Source organism: Neovison vison, chromosome 13 (genome assembly GCF_020171115.1).
Source record: "Neovison vison isolate M4711 chromosome 13, ASM_NN_V1, whole genome shotgun sequence".
NCBI lineage: Eukaryota > Metazoa > Chordata > Mammalia > Carnivora > Mustelidae > Neogale > Neogale vison.
This window is the reverse complement of record NC_058103.1, coordinates 14,853,595-14,871,827: the sequence shown is the minus strand read 5'-3', so window position 1 is coordinate 14,871,827 and position 18,233 is coordinate 14,853,595. Positions and strand designations below refer to the sequence as shown.

At 39.1% G+C, this 18,233-nt stretch overlaps 1 protein-coding gene across 2 annotated transcripts in view; it reads right to left on the bottom strand.

Moving 5' to 3' along the window:
• BBOF1 (basal body orientation factor 1) overlaps positions 1-18,233 on the bottom strand; it is a 39,640-nt gene that overhangs the window by 16,958 nt on the left and 4,449 nt on the right. For both annotated transcript variants that reach the window (XM_044231948.1, XM_044231949.1), the window contains exons 3-5: positions 14,053-14,118; positions 11,160-11,303; positions 991-1,071 (exon numbers count right to left, since the gene is read on the bottom strand). In XM_044231948.1, the coding sequence (XP_044087883.1) occupies positions 991-1,071; positions 11,160-11,303; positions 14,053-14,118 (291 nt within the window). The remainder of the gene's footprint in view (positions 1-990; positions 1,072-11,159; positions 11,304-14,052; positions 14,119-18,233) is intronic.

Sequence of the window (18,233 nt, the reverse complement as noted above, 5' to 3'; positions counted from 1 at the left end):
AGCAAATCCTTTATCTAAACCTGATATGAGTACTGACTAGCCCCACTCTTAACTTGCTACATCCCTACGGATTTCTGAAAAAAATATCTTCAGTTTTTCCCAAGAATGAAAAATTAGAAGAATTAAAGAAAAACCATGGTTCCTTTGAAAAGCCTGTGTAGAAGAGAAGTGTGTGCACTTCTACAATTCGGAGAATTAACATCAGAAGCACAGAGAAACATGGCAGTTTGTGATATGCTAAGGAACATTTTTGAGCCCCCTTTTATGAACACCCTTAGTTTAGCTTGGCTTAACCAGGGAAACACCTTCATGTGTACCAGAGTGACCTCTCCCCTCCTAGCCCCCCTATATAATGTGGTACATGGGGCTCCCTTCCAACAGGGGAACACAAGCTGCAGGGGGTGTGTCCTGGAACTTTGGTAAGATGACAATCCCTCTTGAGGATTTCAAGAATCTCTTAACTAGGGGCACCTGGGTGGCTCAGTCAGTTAAGCATCTGCCTTCAACTCAGGTCATGATTCCAGGGTCTTGGGATTGAGCCCTGAACTGGGCTCCCTCTTCAGCAGGGAGTTTGCTTCTCCCCTTCCTCCCGCCTCTTTCCCCTATCCCCTTCCTCTACCCCTCCCCCTCTTTCCCACTCTCCCCTCCTCCCCTATCTCCTCTCTCTTTCTCCTCCTTCCCCTTCCCCTACTCATGCTCATCCTCTCTCTCTCTCTTTCTCTCAAAAATAAATAAAATCTTTAAAAAAACAATCTCTAACTAGAGGGGAAAAAGGACTAAACATTGAGATATCCTGAACAGGTTTTGTTTCCCCTGGTTGTTTTTTTGTTTTTTTGGTTTTTTTTAATTCTACTGTGACTTGATAATTCTCTAATAAGATCCAAAGGAAAGGTTCACATGTCTCAGAATGCATATAGATACTTCTATCCTTTTAGTAAACAAAATATTTTTTAAATAAAGTATTTCTTAATTGACTCTAAAATGTCGTACCTTTTCTTCAAAAAATCTGCCCTCCAGTCTTCGAAGTGTCTCCTGATGTTTCCTCTCTGTGTTCCTTAAATTCTCCTTCAGCTATAATTAAAACAACAACAAAAGATCAATAGGAAATGGAGGGATTGAGGCACATTCCTGGAAAAGTCTCAATAAAGAAACATTTTCTGTTACACATTATTTCTTAATCTTGAACACAGAAAAACCCCATGTCCCTGCCCATGAGTACCATCTCGCGGACCAATCTTCTACAGACTTACAAGATCAGTATTGAGTTTTTATAAAAGCTATTCATGAGCAACCGTTCCCAAGACAAGTTGTTTTCATAATCATATTTTTTATATATCATGTAGACTGATAGAATCATAATATTTTAGAATGGGGCACCTGGCTAGCTCAGTCAGAGGATAGATAGTGCAACTCTTGATCTTGGGGTCATGAGTTCAAGCCCCATGTTGGGTGTAAAGATTACTTAAATAAATTAACTTTTTAAAAAATAATATTTTAGAATAGAAAGAGATCTTAAGAGTCATACTTAATATAGGATTCCTTGTATGAGAAAAATATCTAGAGACAGAAGTATCACTAATTCAAATCTCATTAATTCATTAGACTAGTATTTCATAGTTCCCATTTTTAGAAAATTCTTCCTAGCATTAATCTAAAACACATTTCCCTAAGATTCCCACAGACAGAGCCTTCTGTCCTCAAAACGTGTATGCATGGAATAAAAAGGACATAAAACTCTCTAGGCAAAGAAAGGTAAACTAATTTAAAGCTATGATGCTATGGTCTACATTTCCTGGCAGTCAGGCTGAAACAGGCATACTCAATCCAATCTTAATGCCATAAAAAAGGCAGTAGAGAAGAGCTTCCCCATGAGATAGATCTTTCTCACTTACCAGCTGTTTTACTCTGGCAAATCACTTCACTTCTCTAAGTCTCAGGTTTCCAGGAATTAAAAGAATAATAATAGTAACTAGCTCATAGGGTGTGGCAAGGATTAAATAACAAACAATGCACGTAAAGTACCTAGAATAATAGTCATTTAATATAAAGGCTAGTTATTATCTTTAAAAGAAAAGGATTTTATTTATTTATTTGACAGAGAGAGATACAGCGAAAGCAGGAACACAAGCAGGGGGAGTGTGAGAGGGAGAAGCAGGCTTCCTGCCAAGCAGGGCTGGATCCCAGGACCCTGGGGTCATGACCTGAACCCAAAGGCATGCGCTTAGCGATTGAGCCACCCAGGCACCCCCAATAAATAAATATTTTTTTAAAAATTCCATTCCTAAGACGTTATCCTAAATGCTAACTACAGATAGAGAAGAATATTGTTACTTAGATGTTCATCACGGTGTATAATAGTGGAAAATTTTAAAAAGTCCAGGGGCATGTGGGCCACTCAGTCACTTAAGCATCCCCCTTCAGCTCAGGTCATGATCTCACGGTCCTGGGTTGAGTCCCACATCAGGCTCCCTGCTCGGTGGGGGGTCTGCTTCTCCCTCTCCCTCTGCCCCCTTCCACCGCTCCTACTTTCTCTCTCTCAAATAAATAAATAAACTCTTTTAAAAAAAAAAAAGATTGTTACATATTCTTTAAAAAGAAAAAAGTCCAGATGTCCAAAACCAAGGGACCAATTAATCAATCATGATACATTGGGCCCCCTGGGGGGCTCAGTTGGTTGAGCTTCAGACTCTTGATTTTGGCTCAGGTCACGATCGCAGGGTCATGGGCTCAAGCCTTGTGTCTGGCTCTGTGCGGAGATTCGCTCCTCTCCCTTTCCCTCTGCTCCTCCCCCTGCTCTCTATCTCCCTCTCTCTCTGTCAATAAATAAATAAAATCTTTAAAAAAAATAAAAAATAAATCATGATGCATCTACCCAGTGGAATTCTATGCACCTAGTCAAAAGATTTTATAGAAAAATATGTAATGGCATTGGGGCACCTGGGGGCTCAGTTGGTTAAGCGGCTGCCTTCCACTCAGGTCATGATCCCAGGATCCTGGGATCCAGCCCTGCATCAGCATCAGCAGCTCCTACTCAGTGGGGAGCCTGCTTCTCCCTCTCCCTCTGCCTGCCTGCCTGCCACTCCCCATGCTTTCTCTCTCTCTCTCTCATTATCTCTCTGTGTCAAACAAATAAATAAAATCTTTTTTAAAAAAAGAAAAAAATATGTAATGGCATTGAAAAATGTTCACAATTAAAGTAAAAGAGTCAGTTAACTGTACATAATGACCTCATTTGTTTATGTATTTATTTTATTTATTTGAGAGAGAAAGCATGAGAGCAGGTTGAGGGACAGAGGGAGAAGCAGACTCCCCACTGAGCAGGGAGCCCAATGTGGGACTAGATCCCGGGACTTCAGGATCATAACCTGAGCTGAAGGCAGCCATTTAACCCACTGAGCCACATAGGCACCCTAATTTTCAAATGTTTCTAAATAGAGGAAGAAAAAGGTGAAGAATATAAACCAAGATATTTACCAGGTATCTCTAGGTAGTATAATTGTCAGGGGAGGGCTTATTTTTCTTCTTTCTCACCAGCTAGATTTGTCAAAAGAAAAAAAACTAAAACAAATTATTAAAAATAACTGCAACCTACCATTGTATACTCCTTCTGTTAATCACATAGAAATCATTTTTTCTTTAAAATTTATGCTTTGAATAACTTGTGATAATCTAAATTTAGTTAGCTTCTTTTAATTTGTATAGTGAATTCTATATATACACTATAATTAATTTTCTTCCGTTATATATACACCTCCTTCCCATTTTAAGTTCACATGCCCCTATACCCGCCTTAATTCTTCCATATTTGGGATTCCAGAGAACCACCTTATTTTTTCCCATAGCCCAGTATCTTTTGCCTTTGAATTTTTAGTCTTCCAGGCCGGTGACCGTTTTTTGAAAAGTCCAAAATCTATTTCTCCATTAGGTGGCAATATTGTTCTTTTAAAAAAAAAAAAAATCATACCAGCAGCCCACTAGAATATGCACTAGTTAATTCACTGATTCAGAATGTATACCTATACCTATACTTCTGATAGCTATTTTGAGAGTTCCAAAAAAAGTTATGGATCTTAACTTGATTCAGTCTTCAACATTTTCATATAAATTTTTTTATATTCCTTTTAGAAATTTTTAAACTTTTTTGAGGAATTATTAACAGTAAAGTATTTCAAGTATAAAATATGATTTGATATGCATATATATTATGAAAGGATTCTTCCCATCTAGTTAGTAGAAAACTTGATATTCCTTTAATTACATTTTTTTTTAAAGATTTTATTTATTATTTATTTGACAGAGAGAGAGAGATTACAAGTAGGCAGAGAGGCAGGCAGAGAGAGAGAGGAGGAAGCAGGCTCCCTGCCGAGCAGAGAGCCCGACGCGAGACTCGATCCCAGGACCCTGAGATCACGACCTGAGCCGAAGGCAGCGGCTTAACCCACTGAGCCACCCAGGCGCCCCTTTTAATTACATTTTTAATGAAAACACCTATTCAGCATTTAACAAAGATTTATGGAGCATTACTATGTATCTTACATTTCAATGAATACAAAGAAACAACCCCTGTTCATGCCTCAAAGATTGTAACCTAGCAGGGGAGATAAGACAAATGATAAATATATCAAGGTAGAATGGGCTAAGGGGTATAAAAGAGATACAAAATGAAAAAAAAAAAAAAAGAGATACAAAATGCTTGGAAATACACAAAGAAAATTATTACTTTTTTTTTGCTAATAATTTTTATTTTTTCCCTTTTCTCTAGCTTTATGAAGTAAATGGACATATAACATTGTATAAATCTACAGTGTACAATGTGTTGATCTGACACATTTAAATATTGCAAAATGATACCACCCTAGAATTAGCTAACACCTCCATACTGTCACCTAATTGTCATTTCTTTTTTGTGGTAAGAACATTTTTTTTTTAAAAGATTTATTTATTTATTTATTTGACAGAGAGAGAGAGGTCACAAGTAGGCAGAGAGGCAGACAAAGAGAGAGAGGGGGAAGCAGGCTCCTTGCTGAGCAGAGAGCCCGACGTGGGCCTCGATCCCAGGACCCTGAGATCATGACCTGAGCTGAAGGCAGCGGCTTAACCCACTGAGCCATCCAGGCGCCCTGTGGTAAGAACATTTAAGATCTACTTTCTTAGCAACTTTCAAATATATAATACAGGATTATTAGCTGTAATCACCATGCTCTCCATTAGATTCCCGAGAATTTATCAATCTTAGAACTGAAAGCTTACGTCCTTTGACCAGTATCTCCTCGTATCCCTCTCCCTACCAGCTGGGGTAACCTTTAATCTATTCTGTTTCCCTGAGTTAGGCTCTATTTAGATTCCACATATAAGTGATATCACACAGTATTTATCTTTCTGATTTATTTCACTTAACATAATACTCTCAAGTTTCAGCCAAGCTATCATAAATGGAAGGAAAGCATTATTTTTTTTTAATTTTTTAATTCTTTAAAAAGATTTTATTTATTTGACAGAGATCACAAGTAGGAAAAGAAGCAGGCAGAGAGGAGAGGAAGGAAAGCAGGCTCCCTACTGAGCAGAGAGCCCAGTGCGGGACTCAGATCCCAGGACCCTGAGATCACGACCTGAGCCGAAGGCAGCAGCTTAACCCACTGAGCCACCCAGGAGCCCAAGAAAGTTAATACTTTTAAACATGACTCTCGGGACCACCTTAAGGAGAACATGAATTTGATCTGAGCTTTTGAAGGATAGGTAAAATTTTAATGGATAAAGATCTACTGGAGGTATATTCCAGTTAAAAGAAACACTGTGAACTATGTAGAAATGGCAAAAAAAGACTTCAGGGATGAGTTAATATCCAGTTTGGGTGGATTAAAGGGTGTGCACATGGGGAGGTGGGGTATAAGGAGAAAATTAATGTTCCAAAGTAGGTGTGGGGTCTTGACTTTAACACCAAGGCATCTGGAAAATACTGGGTTTTACAACAGAGAAATACTAAAGAAAATTCTTCAGGGAGGTGATCAGAACATTCCTGCATCAATACATTCTTTGGACTGTGGTCCTGTGGTGGTTTTAAAATATATCCACAACTTCTGTGATTTCCAAGGCTAGGTCAAGAAAGGAATAGCTTCTGTCTGGCTTTCTTTGGGATTACTCGCTTTAGGTAAAGTCATCGACCAAATTGTGAGGACACTCAGTGCACCTTTGTAAGGCCCCCATGGGAAGATGTTGAGAATACCCAGTAATTACTGACTCCAACCTGACAGTGTGTCAATTGGCGCCTGGGAACAGATCCTCAAGGTCTAATCAAGCCTCCAGATGACTGAAGCCCAGGCTGGTATCTTGAGTGCAGCTTCATGAAGGGCTCTGAACCAGAACTGCCCAGTTAAACTGATCCCAAATTTCTGACTCATGGAAACTGTGCTTTTTAAAAAAAAAAAAAATTATTTATTTATTTGACAGAGAGTGAGAGAGAGCACAAGCAGGCAGAGCAGCAGGCAGAGGGAGAGGGAGAAGCAGGCACCCCGCCTAGCAAGGAGTCTGACATGGGGTTTGATCCTAGGACCCTGGGATCATGACCTGAGCCGAAGGCAGTTGCCCAACCAACTGAACCACCCAGGCACCCCAAAACTGTGCTTTTAACAAATGTTTCTCATGGTTTTAAGCTCTAGACTTTCTGCAGTAACAGGTTACTAGTGCAGCTGAAAAAAGAGGGAGTAGGACTCGAGGTACTGCACTGGGATTCAGATCATTGGGCCTCTGCAGCCAGCTCTATAACTCACCATGACAGTCACTTAACATCTTTGTGTCTGTTTTCTTGTCTGTAGAAGGCTTAAATAAGCCCTAAAGTTTCTTCCAGTTCTATGATTCCATAAACTTCATGAAAGGATTTAGTTTTAGATGGTTGCCTTATAACACTCATTTAGCAAGTTTTATTATTATTGTTATTGTTGCTGTTGTTGTTATTATTATTACTATGATTATTATTATTTAAGAGGCCCAATGCCCATCCTGGAACCCAATGCAGTGCTTGAACTCACACTCCTGAAATCAAGACCTGGGCTGAGATCAGGAATCAGATACTTAACAACTGAGCCACCCAGGTACTCTGCAAGTTTTATTATTTTTTTAAGATTTTATTTATTTATCAGAGAGAGAGAGGGAAAAAGAACGAGCACAGGCAGACAGAATGGCAGGCAGAGGCAGAGGGAGAAGCAGGCTCCCTGCCGAGCAAGGAGCCCAATGTGCGACTCGATCCCAGGACGCTGGGATTATGACCCTGAGTGGAAGGCAGCCGCTTAACCAACTGAGCCACCCAGGCGTCCCATGCAAGTTTTATTCTTAAGAACTAATCTAGGAACTAGTGAGGAGGGACAAGGATATATGAAAATAGATGACTTGTCTCAGTTTACAAAATTAAAGAACAACACTTTAAGGACTTTAAAGGTCTGGAAACTTGGGGTACCTGGGTGCCTCAGTTGGTTAAACAGCTGCCTTCGGCTCAGGTCATGATCTCCACATCCTGGGATTGAGGCCCGTGTCAGACTTCCTGCTCAGCAAGCAAGGAGTCTGCTTCTCTCTCTCTTTTTCTGTCTCTCTCTAGCCCTCTGCCCCTCCCCCACTATTTTCTCTCTCTCTCTGTCTCTCTCTCAAATAAATAAAACCTTTTTTAAAAAGATTTTATTTATTTATTTGACAGAGATCACAAGTGGGCAGAGAGGCAGGCGGGGGAAGAGGGTGGGAAACAGGCTCCCTGCTGAGCAGAGAGCCCCATGTGGGGCTCAATGCCAGGACCCTGAGATCATGACCTGAGCCAAAGGCAGAGGCTTAACCCACTGAGACACCCAGGCACCCCAAATAAATAAAATCTTTAAAAAAAGAAATTAAGAACAATTTTAAAGCAACAGTTATAAGAACAGTTATAAAGCAACAAGCTATCAAGTCCATAAACAAAGCCCTAATGGGAAGGTTTTGGGATAACTTTGCAATTATGACAGAAGGAGTTTAAAACACATTCCTCTAATTCCTCCAGTCTAAGAAAGTGTTTTCTCCTTTCCTATCTTGCCTGAATGTGCCAACTCACCCCTTTACTTAAGCGTTTTTAAGAGTATTCTCCTAAGATTTTTATTTTTTTAAAGATTTTATGTATTTATTTGTCAGAAAGAGAGAGAGAGAGAGCACACAAGCAGGGGGACCAGTAGGGAGAAGGAAAAGCAGGCTCCCTGCTGAGCAAGGAGCCAGATGCAATGTGGGACTGAGTCAAAGACAGACACTTAACTGACTGAGCCACCCAGGCATCCCTCTACTAAGATTTTTAAAGCTATGTAATTAAAAACAAGTAAACATCAATAAATACTATGCTACTACTCTAACCAAGGGTTAGTGGAAATGAATGTGCTAAATATTTCACACATATTACATTATTTAATCCATACAACATTCTTTTTTTTTTTTTAAGATTTTATTTGTTTATTTAACAGACAGAGATTACAAGTAGACAGGCAGGCAGAGAGAGAGAGAGAGGGAAGCAGGCTCCCCGCTGAGCAGAGAGCCCGATGCGGGACTCGATCCCAGGACCCTGGGATCATGACCTGAGTCGAAGGCAGCGGCTTAACCCACTGAGCCACCCAGGCGCCCCGGCATTCTTTTTTTTTTTTTAAAGATTTTATTTATTTGACAGACAGAGATCTCAAGTAGGCAGAGAGGCAGGCAGAGAAAGAGGGGGAAGCAGGTTCCCCACCAAGCAGAGAGCCTGATGCGGGGCTTGATTCCAGGACTCTGGGATCATGACCTGAGCAGAAGGCAAAGGCTTTAACCACTGAGCCACCCAGGCGCCCCACCATACAACATTCTAAGAGGAGACACATGATATTATAGCTACATTTTACAAGTGGAGAATCTGAGACCCAAGAGAAGTTAACAGACTATCCAAAGCCATACAGCTATCAGCTGCAGAACCAGGACATGAACTCCATAATTTCAAATACTACATTGCCTCATCTGACTTATTCATTTTTCATATACACTTTTGATTTGGCAATTAGTTAAATGGTAAATAGAAATGATGCAGGAACTCTGGTTTCCCATCAAAGCTTCTTCTTGTTAAATGCGACTCTGGGTAGCTCAAGGAGGGCATGAGAGGTAGTGCATGCTTGGAGAACACCATGCCCAAGAGTGAGAGGCACTGAAAGGGATGGTGGAAGGGCCTTAAGTAATACTCATGGTTATAATCATCATTTTAGCAATAGTAATAATGTGGCAGGATCAGCAACAAGTAATACTGACCACACATTGCTATGAATTTATAATAGATTATTTCATTTAGTCTTCACAATGACCCTTTAAAGTTGGTACCATTATTCTCACCTCCATGGTTTAGATGAGGAAATTTAACAAGATATCCAAGTAGTAAACACAATATACTCTAGCCATCTGACTTCAGAGCACCAATTTTTGGCCCCTCTACTACATGAAATATGGCTATCTTAGGTCATAATACTACTACTATTACTAGTAATAGCAGCAATGTTCAGTTGCACATTGGAGCAGGCTCACAGCAGAAATTTTGCTAGCATGTTGTTAAATTGTTGGTAGCTTGGAATTGGCTATAATAAAAGTATTTATACTAAGGAAACCAGCAAATGCTACAAATCAGGACTTTTGTCTGCAAAGAGCTATATGCCACTACAAATATAATTTTCACTTACATGACATACACTATTTTAAGCACTTTAAATATATGAAAACTCATTTAGTCATTAAAACAACCCTATGAGCCTATGAGTAACCCTTATTATCTTCATTTTACAGATCAGGCAACCAAGGTATAGAGAGGTTAAGGAACTTGCCCAAATCTCAAAGCTGATTTCAGCTACTATCCCCAGCATAAATGTGCCATTTATTACATTGGCATTAGTGCAATAAAACTATATTCTGAGCTGAGTGTATGGAAAGAAAGAGAAAAAGTACAGCAAGGTCAGAGAAACTTTCAGAAAGTACTCATTTTTCCTTGCCCTGCCCACCCTTACCTATCGAGTCTTCTAAAATGTTCTAAAATCATCCTTCATCAGTCTAAACCTATTTTTCTTTAGGACTTTGCTACTTTGCCCCTAATGTTTCCCAAGATATGTAATTTACTCCTTCTTTCCTCCCTTCCTTCCTTCCCGCTCTCCCTCCCTCCTTCCTTCCTTTTTCTTTTCTTTACTTTCATTCATTCATTCTTTCCCTAAGATTTTGTTTATTTATTTGAGAGAGAGAGAAAGAGCATGAAAACAGGGAGAGGGAGAAGCAGACTCCCCATTGAGCAGGGAGCCTGACTTGGGTCTTGATCCCAGATCCTGGGATCATGACTTGAGCCAAAGGCAAAGAAAGGCTTAACCGACTGAGTCACCCAGGTGCCCCTGTAATTCGTTTCTTATTGAAATCACTCCAAAGGTTTAATTGCTGATTAATGTGGAAGCGTGTGTTGGCTAAGATTTGGTAAAGTCACCAAAAAAATGCTTAGAAATGTCTTAGAGGGGCACCTGGCTGGCTCAGTGGGTTAAGCCGTTGCCTCCGGCTCAGGTCATGATCTCAGGGTCCTGGGATAGAGCCCCACATCAGGCTGTCTGCTCAGCGGGGAGCCTGCTTGCCCTTCTCTCTCTGCCTGCCTCTCTGCCTACTTGTGATCTCTCTCTCTGTGTCAAATAAATAAATAAAATTAGGGACGCCTGGGTGGCTCAGTTGGTTGGACGACTGCCTTCGGCTCAGGGCGTGATCCTGGAGTCCCGGGATCGAGTCCCGCATCAGGCTCCCAGCTCCATGGGGAGTCTGCTTCGCTCTCTGACCTTCTCCTCGCTCGTGCTCTCTCTCACTGTCTCTCTCTCTCAAATAAATAAATAAAATCTTTAAAAAAAAAAAAATTAAAAAAAAAAAAGAAAAGTCTCAGAAATAAGACCTGCTCCTGGTGCTACACTCATTATGTCTTCCACTTTCTCTCAGATAACCTCTAAAATGTCAAAGGGAGTCCTTTACCATCTCACAGGAGTAAATGTCTATGAAGGCTTTTGCACACATAAGTATAGTACTGTGATACTCACTTTATTGTGGCACTCTGGAACCGAACCTGCAATATTTCTGAGGTATGTTTGTCGTTAATTCTAATCGCCTTTATTTAAAGAAATAAAGAAACTTACGTCATCTAATTCTTTCTCCACTTGGATTTTTCTCTTCTGGAATTGTTTTATTGTTTTCAGCTCTGTCTGAATCATGCCAATTTCTCTGGCTTTTTGATGAAACTGTCCCTCCAGCTCATTTATTTGCACAGTATACTTTTGCTCCTGCATGCGAAAATGAGTTAGGAAATGAGTTAGATAAAAGAGTTAGATAAAAGAGTTAGGAAAAAGAACAGAAACCTTTGTTCCCTTTGAAGCCTTGGGCCATTTGTCTATCTTTGAAGAAATGTTCCTTTTTTATTTTTGCATAAAGTTTTACTTTTTGTTAGAAGATACCCAAGTGCCTTGAATAAGAAAAAAATTCTTAAATGAGCTGATCTTACACAGAAAATGCAGATAATTATTAAAAAGAGATATGAGAAGACTAAACACATCTTTAATTTGTAAGACAAATAATATCCCTAACCCTAAATTAAAATTAGTGAACCAAGAGATAAAGGAAGGTCCAATATCTCTAATAAATCAACAAAGGAGAAGAAGTTGGGAAAAAAGAAAGGAAGGGAAGAGGGAGGCAGAGAAGGCTGAGAATGAGGAGGAAGGGTAGAAAAGGAAGAAAAGGAGAGAAGAGAAAAAAAGGAGCGAGGAAGTGGAGGAAGAATGGGTCAATAACACAATTTTTAAAATGAATGAAATACCAAAAAGAAAGGCAAATGACCCTCAAACCTGAAAAAATGCTCAACCTAGCTCATAATAAGAGAAATACAAATTAAAATACACTGAAATACCCTTTCTAACCCATTATGCTGACAAAAATCAATTCTGACAATATACTCTGGTATATTGTGAAGACATGGATAGGAATTAGGTTTCTCAGAATACAGCATTTTGATAGATTTTGACTTTGGAGCCTATAAATAGTTTACGTAATTATATAATTTTAGATGCACAATTTAATGTGATTCTAAAAGTCAAAAGCAAAATGTGTTCTTGAGTTGGTGGCATAACCTCACAACAATTATTTCGAATGGTAATGTAATTTGATCATAGATCCTTATTGGTATATATCCTAAGGGGGAAAAGCACCCCCTAAAATCTTAAAATTGTTTCCACTAATCTATGTTAGTGGTAATACTGGTATTAGTGTTTTGTGACTGCTGGTGTATTGAGGTTTAAGCAACTACTCAATTATACCAATATCATTAAGAACAGGAGTTTTGGAAAAGCATCCCCCTTGGGGAGTGGGGGAGCTCATAACCTCGTGGGTAGCAGCTCTAACAGCAACAGCGATTATTAGGGATGGCAGCAGCTGCAACACGACCTGCAAGCCCAGAAGTTTTTCCAGAGCTTCTCATATCCTCTGATTGATGAGGACCCCCAGGTAACATTAGAGAAGCTGACTAAGGCTTTGGAACATAAACCAGATGATGCACAGTATTATTGTCAACAAACTTAATATCACGCTCTTCTTGGGAATTACCATGATGTTGTTGCTGAGGCAAAGGAATCTCTTGAACTTGATCCAAATAATTCCACTGCTATGCTGAGAAAAGGGATATGCGAATACCATGAAAAAACTATGCTGTTGTTCTGAACTTTTCTAGAACAGGAATTAGATAGGGCAGATCCTGATTTCTCTGTCTGGATTAAAAGGTGTCAAGAAGCTCAGAATGGATCAATCCAAGGTGTCTGCGTCCCAGAGGATTCATCAGTCAAGAATTGAGTACGACTGGTATCAAACAATATCTCAAGTAATCATTACACTTGGGATCAAGAATGGTCAAATCAAGAATGTTCAGAAGAATAATGTGAATGTGGGATTTTCAGAAAAAGAGGTGGTCTGCTTTGGTGAGACTCCCTTTTGGAGAGGATCACTGTTTGAAACTGAGACTTCTTCATCCTATAATACCAGAACAGAGCACATTTAAAGTACTTTAAAAAAAAAATGAAATCAAGACAGAGGCTGTGAGATGGGAAAAGCTAAGGGGGCAAGGAGATGTGTCTAAACCAAAAACAGTTCATAGCAGACACAAGGAAATTATATCTATCATCATCTTATTATACAAGAAATTGGGATAAATTGGTCAGTGAGGTCAAAGAAGAAAAAATGAGAAGGTGGAGGGAGGCACAGCTTTTAACAAATTATTTCAGCATATCTATCCAGACGGTTCTGGTGATGTGAAACGTGCCATGATCAAATCATTTCCGGAGTCTGGTGGTACAGTTTTGAATACCAACCAGTCTGATGTAGGCAAAAGGAAAGTTGAAATCAATTCTCCTGGTAATATGGAATGGAAAAGTACTAAATAAATTAATTTGCTATCACTGTATTGCAAAAAATCCCCCCAAAAACAGGACCTTTGGTGAGGGAGAAAGGAGACTCAGATCAAGTAATAAATCCTGTACTCCTGCATCTGAATTGAAAACATTGGTATGGGCTCATTATATAATCTTTTAAGAATACATATTTCCGGGGCGCCTGGGTGGCTCAGTGGGTTAAAGCCTCTGGTTTCAGCTCAGGTCATGATCCCAGGGTCCTGGGATCGAGCCCCGCATTGGGCTCTCTGCTCAGCAGGGAGTCTGCTTCCTCCTCTTTCTCTGCCTACTTGTGATCTCTATCTGTCAAATAAATAAATAAAATCTTAAAAAAAAAAGAATACATATTTCCTACCTCTGTCCACTGAAAAGTCATAGAAAGAATGGACAAACTCAGTAGCACCACTACTACTAGATCATTTTTTTACAAAAACATAATTTTATGTTATTTTTGAGCTTCTATGCAATAAAGTGTGTGAGCTTTAAAGTCACTGAACTACTCAGAGGACCTATTACTTACTCTTCTGTGCCTTAAATATCTGAGCTTGCCAGAAACCTGACCATCCAGTAAGTGAAAGCATTAATGAACCTACACACTCACCAATTTTTCCTTCTCCTCTTGGGCTTTTTCTTTTGTTTCATTCAACTGTTGTTTCAGTTTTTCAATCTGTAGAAGTTGGAAATAAAGAGTCAGGAAGGTAAAGAAATTGCCCTGTATCTTACCTTTATTAAATAGCCTAGTATTTGCATGATATTGAAACTTCTGTTTTAGTTGGAGAGAAGAGAAAAGGGGACATATTCCATGCCTTCAACCTGCTATTGCCAGTTCTAAAACCTGGCTATTATCAGAGTTGCTTGGATAACCAATATTTTTGTGTTAAAAAAACAAAAACAAAAACAGGGGCACCTGGTTGGCTCAGTGGATTAAAGCCTCTGCCTTTAGCTCGGGTCATGATCTCAGGGTCCTGGGATCGAGCCCTGCATCAGGCTCTGCTCAGCAGAGAGCCTGCTTCCCCTTCTCTCTCTCTGCCTGCCTCTTTTGCCTACTTGTGATCTCTCTGTCAAATAAATAAATAAAATCTTAAAAAAAAAACACATTTTGTTTACCAACTGAACCGTTTTAAGTACACAGTTCAGCTGTGTTACATATATTCACAATGTTTAGCAACAGATCTCTAGAACTTTTTCATCTTGCAAAACTGAAACTCTGTATTTATGAAACGTTAATTTCTTCTCCTACCTACTTCCCGGCCCTTAGCAACCACCTTTGGATCACTACATTTGTATTTTTGGGGTAAATACCCAGTGGTGCAACTGCTAGGTTGTAAGGTACCTCTATTTTCAACTTTTTTTTAAAAGATTTATTTATTTGAGAGAGAGAACATGAGAGGCGAGAAGGTCAGAGGGAGAAGCAGACTCCCCATGGAGCTGGGAGCCTGATGCGGGACTCAATCCTGGGACTCCAGGACCGTGACCTGAGCCAAAGGCAGTTGCTCAACCAACTGAGCCACCCAGGCGCCCTATTTTCAACTTCTTAAGGAAACTCCACACTGTTTTCCAGAGTAGCTGCACCAGCTTGCATTCCCACCAACAGTGTAGGAGGGTTCCCCTTTTTCTGCATCCTCGTCAACATCTGTTGTTTCCTGACTTGTTAATTTTAGGCATTCTGACTGGTGTGACATGGCATCTCATTGAGGTTTTGATTTGTCTTTCCCTAATGCCAAATGTTGTTAAGTACGTTTTCATGTGTTTGTTGGCCATTTGGATGTCTTCTTTGGAGAAATATCTATTCATGTTTTCTGTCCATTTCTTGGATTATTTATTCTTTGGGTGTTGAGTTTGATAAGTTTTTACATTTTGGATACTAGCCCTTTGTCATTTGCAAATATCTTCTCCCATTCCATAGGTTGTCTTTTGGTTTTGTTGACTGTTTCCTTTGCTGTGCAAAATCTTTTTATCTTGATGAAGTCCCAATAGTTCATTTTGCCTTTGTCTCCCTTGACTTTGGAGACATGTCTAGTAAGAAGTTGCTGTGGTCAAGGTTGAAGAAATTGCTGCCTGTGTTCTCCTCTAGGATTTTGATGGATTCCTATCTCATGTTTAGGTCTTTCAACCATTTTGAGTCTATTTTTATGTATGGTATAAGTAAATGAATGGTCTGGTTTCATTCTTCTCCATGTGGCTGCCCAATTTTCCCAACACCTTTCATTCAGTGGATTAGAAGCTTTTATTATCATCATTTATTTTGATTGTTTCAGATTTGGCCAGTGGGAGCCCCTTCAAGCTAGTACCTGTGCCCTTTAATTTTTTTTTTTTTATTAAAAGATTTTATTTATTTATTTGACAGATGGAGATTACAAGCAGGCAGAGGGAGGCAGAGAGAGAGGAGGAAGCAGGCTCCCTGCTGAGCAGAGAGCCCGATGTGGGGCTCGATCCCAGGACTCTGAGATCATGACCTGAGCCGAAGGCAGCGGCTTAACCCACTGAGCCACCCAGGCGCCCCTGTGCCCTTTAATTTTAAGATTTTATTTTCAAAATTTTCATTTGTCTTTTTTCCATTTGATATTCTTTCCTGTTTTGTCAAGGATTCACGGACCATAGAGTTTAGGGTCCATTTCTGGGTTCTCTATTCTGTTCCAATGATCTGTGTGTCTAGTTTTGTGCCAGTACCTAACTCCCCCATTCTTTGGAAATTTAATAATTTACTACATTCTACTGTAAGGAGTAGAATGTATTTTTAAATTTTATTCATTATTTATTTATTTATTTATTTAGTAAGGTATGTTTTATTAGCACAGTGCACTCATGGACTTATTTAATTCAGTGGATTATAAGCTTTTATTATCATCATTTATTTTGATTGTTTCAGATTTGGCCAGTGGGAGCCCCTTCAAGCTAGTACCTGTGCCCTTTAATTTTAAGATTTTATTTTCAAGTAATCTCTATACCCAACATGGGGGCTCGAACTCACAACCTTGAGATCAAGAGTCACATGATCCACCAACTGAGCCAGCCAGTTACCCTGCCTTTTAATTTTCTTACTCACCTCTTACACAGGTGATTACATACATGATTCCAGGCTTATCTTTTACTTTCCCTGCTCCGGTCATGGAATCGATCATTTGTCCAAGGCTCCTAGTATGTTTTAGTAGGAAAACTGAGTAGCTTTTGAAACTAACAATTCCTTGACATGGTTATAGAATCAGAGGATACATAAGTGAAATATTGTTGTAATTAGACTAGTTTAAGGAAAACCTAAAAATTCTAAGATATAAACTGTGACAGTTCTAAGTCATATAAGTCATGTGTGAAATATGAGATTTTGTGCATGAACAAAGCCTTAAATGCAAAAATACTAATTTTGTTCAAGGTATGTTTCCAAAACACATTTCATTTCTAATATTTCTATAATTAACATAAGACTATAAACAGTTTAAATAAAACTTAATGACACATTTCTAGGATATAGTAGAATGAGTAACACAACTATAGGAGAGCTAGTTAAACAGGATATATTGAATCTACTTTACATCTTCCTTCCAAGATAGTCTCTTTGGTTTTAATGGGCATCTGCGATTATAAGAAAATTATGTTATTTGCTATAACCAGATGCTGACTTCTGATATATGAAGGCAGATGAAAGTCAGGAAATACAAGTGACACTGATAAACGAAGAGCAATCAGCTAATGCAGGCCACAAAGCTTCTATGTATTTGGAAAATTATTTGACCTAAAAGCTTACTTTAGAATAATACTTTATAGAAGACAATTTTAATAATGCCTACTATTGAAAGAGTAATTTTTAAAATGGAAATTGCCTAGAAAAGAAGGTAAAAAAAATAACAGTAGTGCATAAAAATTACTTTAACAAAATTCACATCAAGACAAATGTTCAGTTACCTGATTTCTGTAATATGCTTTCGCGCTCATCTTAGTTTAAACTAAGTTTTGATTGGTATTAACTTTTTCAAAGTATCAGTACACTCACAGGCCTTTCACTTATGCATGCAAAAAATATTTTAATGAGCGCCTACTATGTGCCATGCCTGTACTAGGTGCTGGAGATGTAGCACCGAACAACAGTTTAAAAAGCCTCCAAATCCTTTATTTCTGTGAGGTTTCATTCTAATCAGGAAAAGAGACAATAAGCAAATATATAAGTAATATTCATGCAGCTCATAGACGCAGAAGGGAAAGAGAAGAATTTGGAGTTGCACCTAAATTCCACTTTAACACCCATGAGCTGTGTGGGTCACCCAGGTAGAGCGTAAATTGGTATCTGTCCTTTGGAAAGTCAATTATCTATAAAATGGCAATGATAATAGTAGCTACATGGGATTATTAAAAGTCTTTAATGAATTTCTTTTTAAGTCATTAAAAGTATTTATCAATATCAAAAAACATATCAGTCAGGGGCACCTGGGTGGCTCAGTCAGTTTAGCCTTGAGACTCTTGATTTCAGCTCAGGTCATGATCTTGGGGATGTGAAATGGAGCCTTGTGTCTGGGCTCTGCGCTTAGGGGGGAGTCTGCTGAGAACTCTCTTTCCTTATTCCTCTGACCATTCCCCACTGCTTGTGTGAGTGCTCTATCTCTCCACCCCCCTTAAATAAATAAATCTTTAAAAAAACATACAGGTCATAACCTATGCTCTTCTTAAAATAAAATGGATCATAATGTTCCCTTATGACCATCAATCTTTATTTCAGACAAGAAAACAATGGGGGGGGCACCTTGGTGGATCAGTGGGTTAAGCCTCTGCCTTTGGCTCAGGTCATGATCT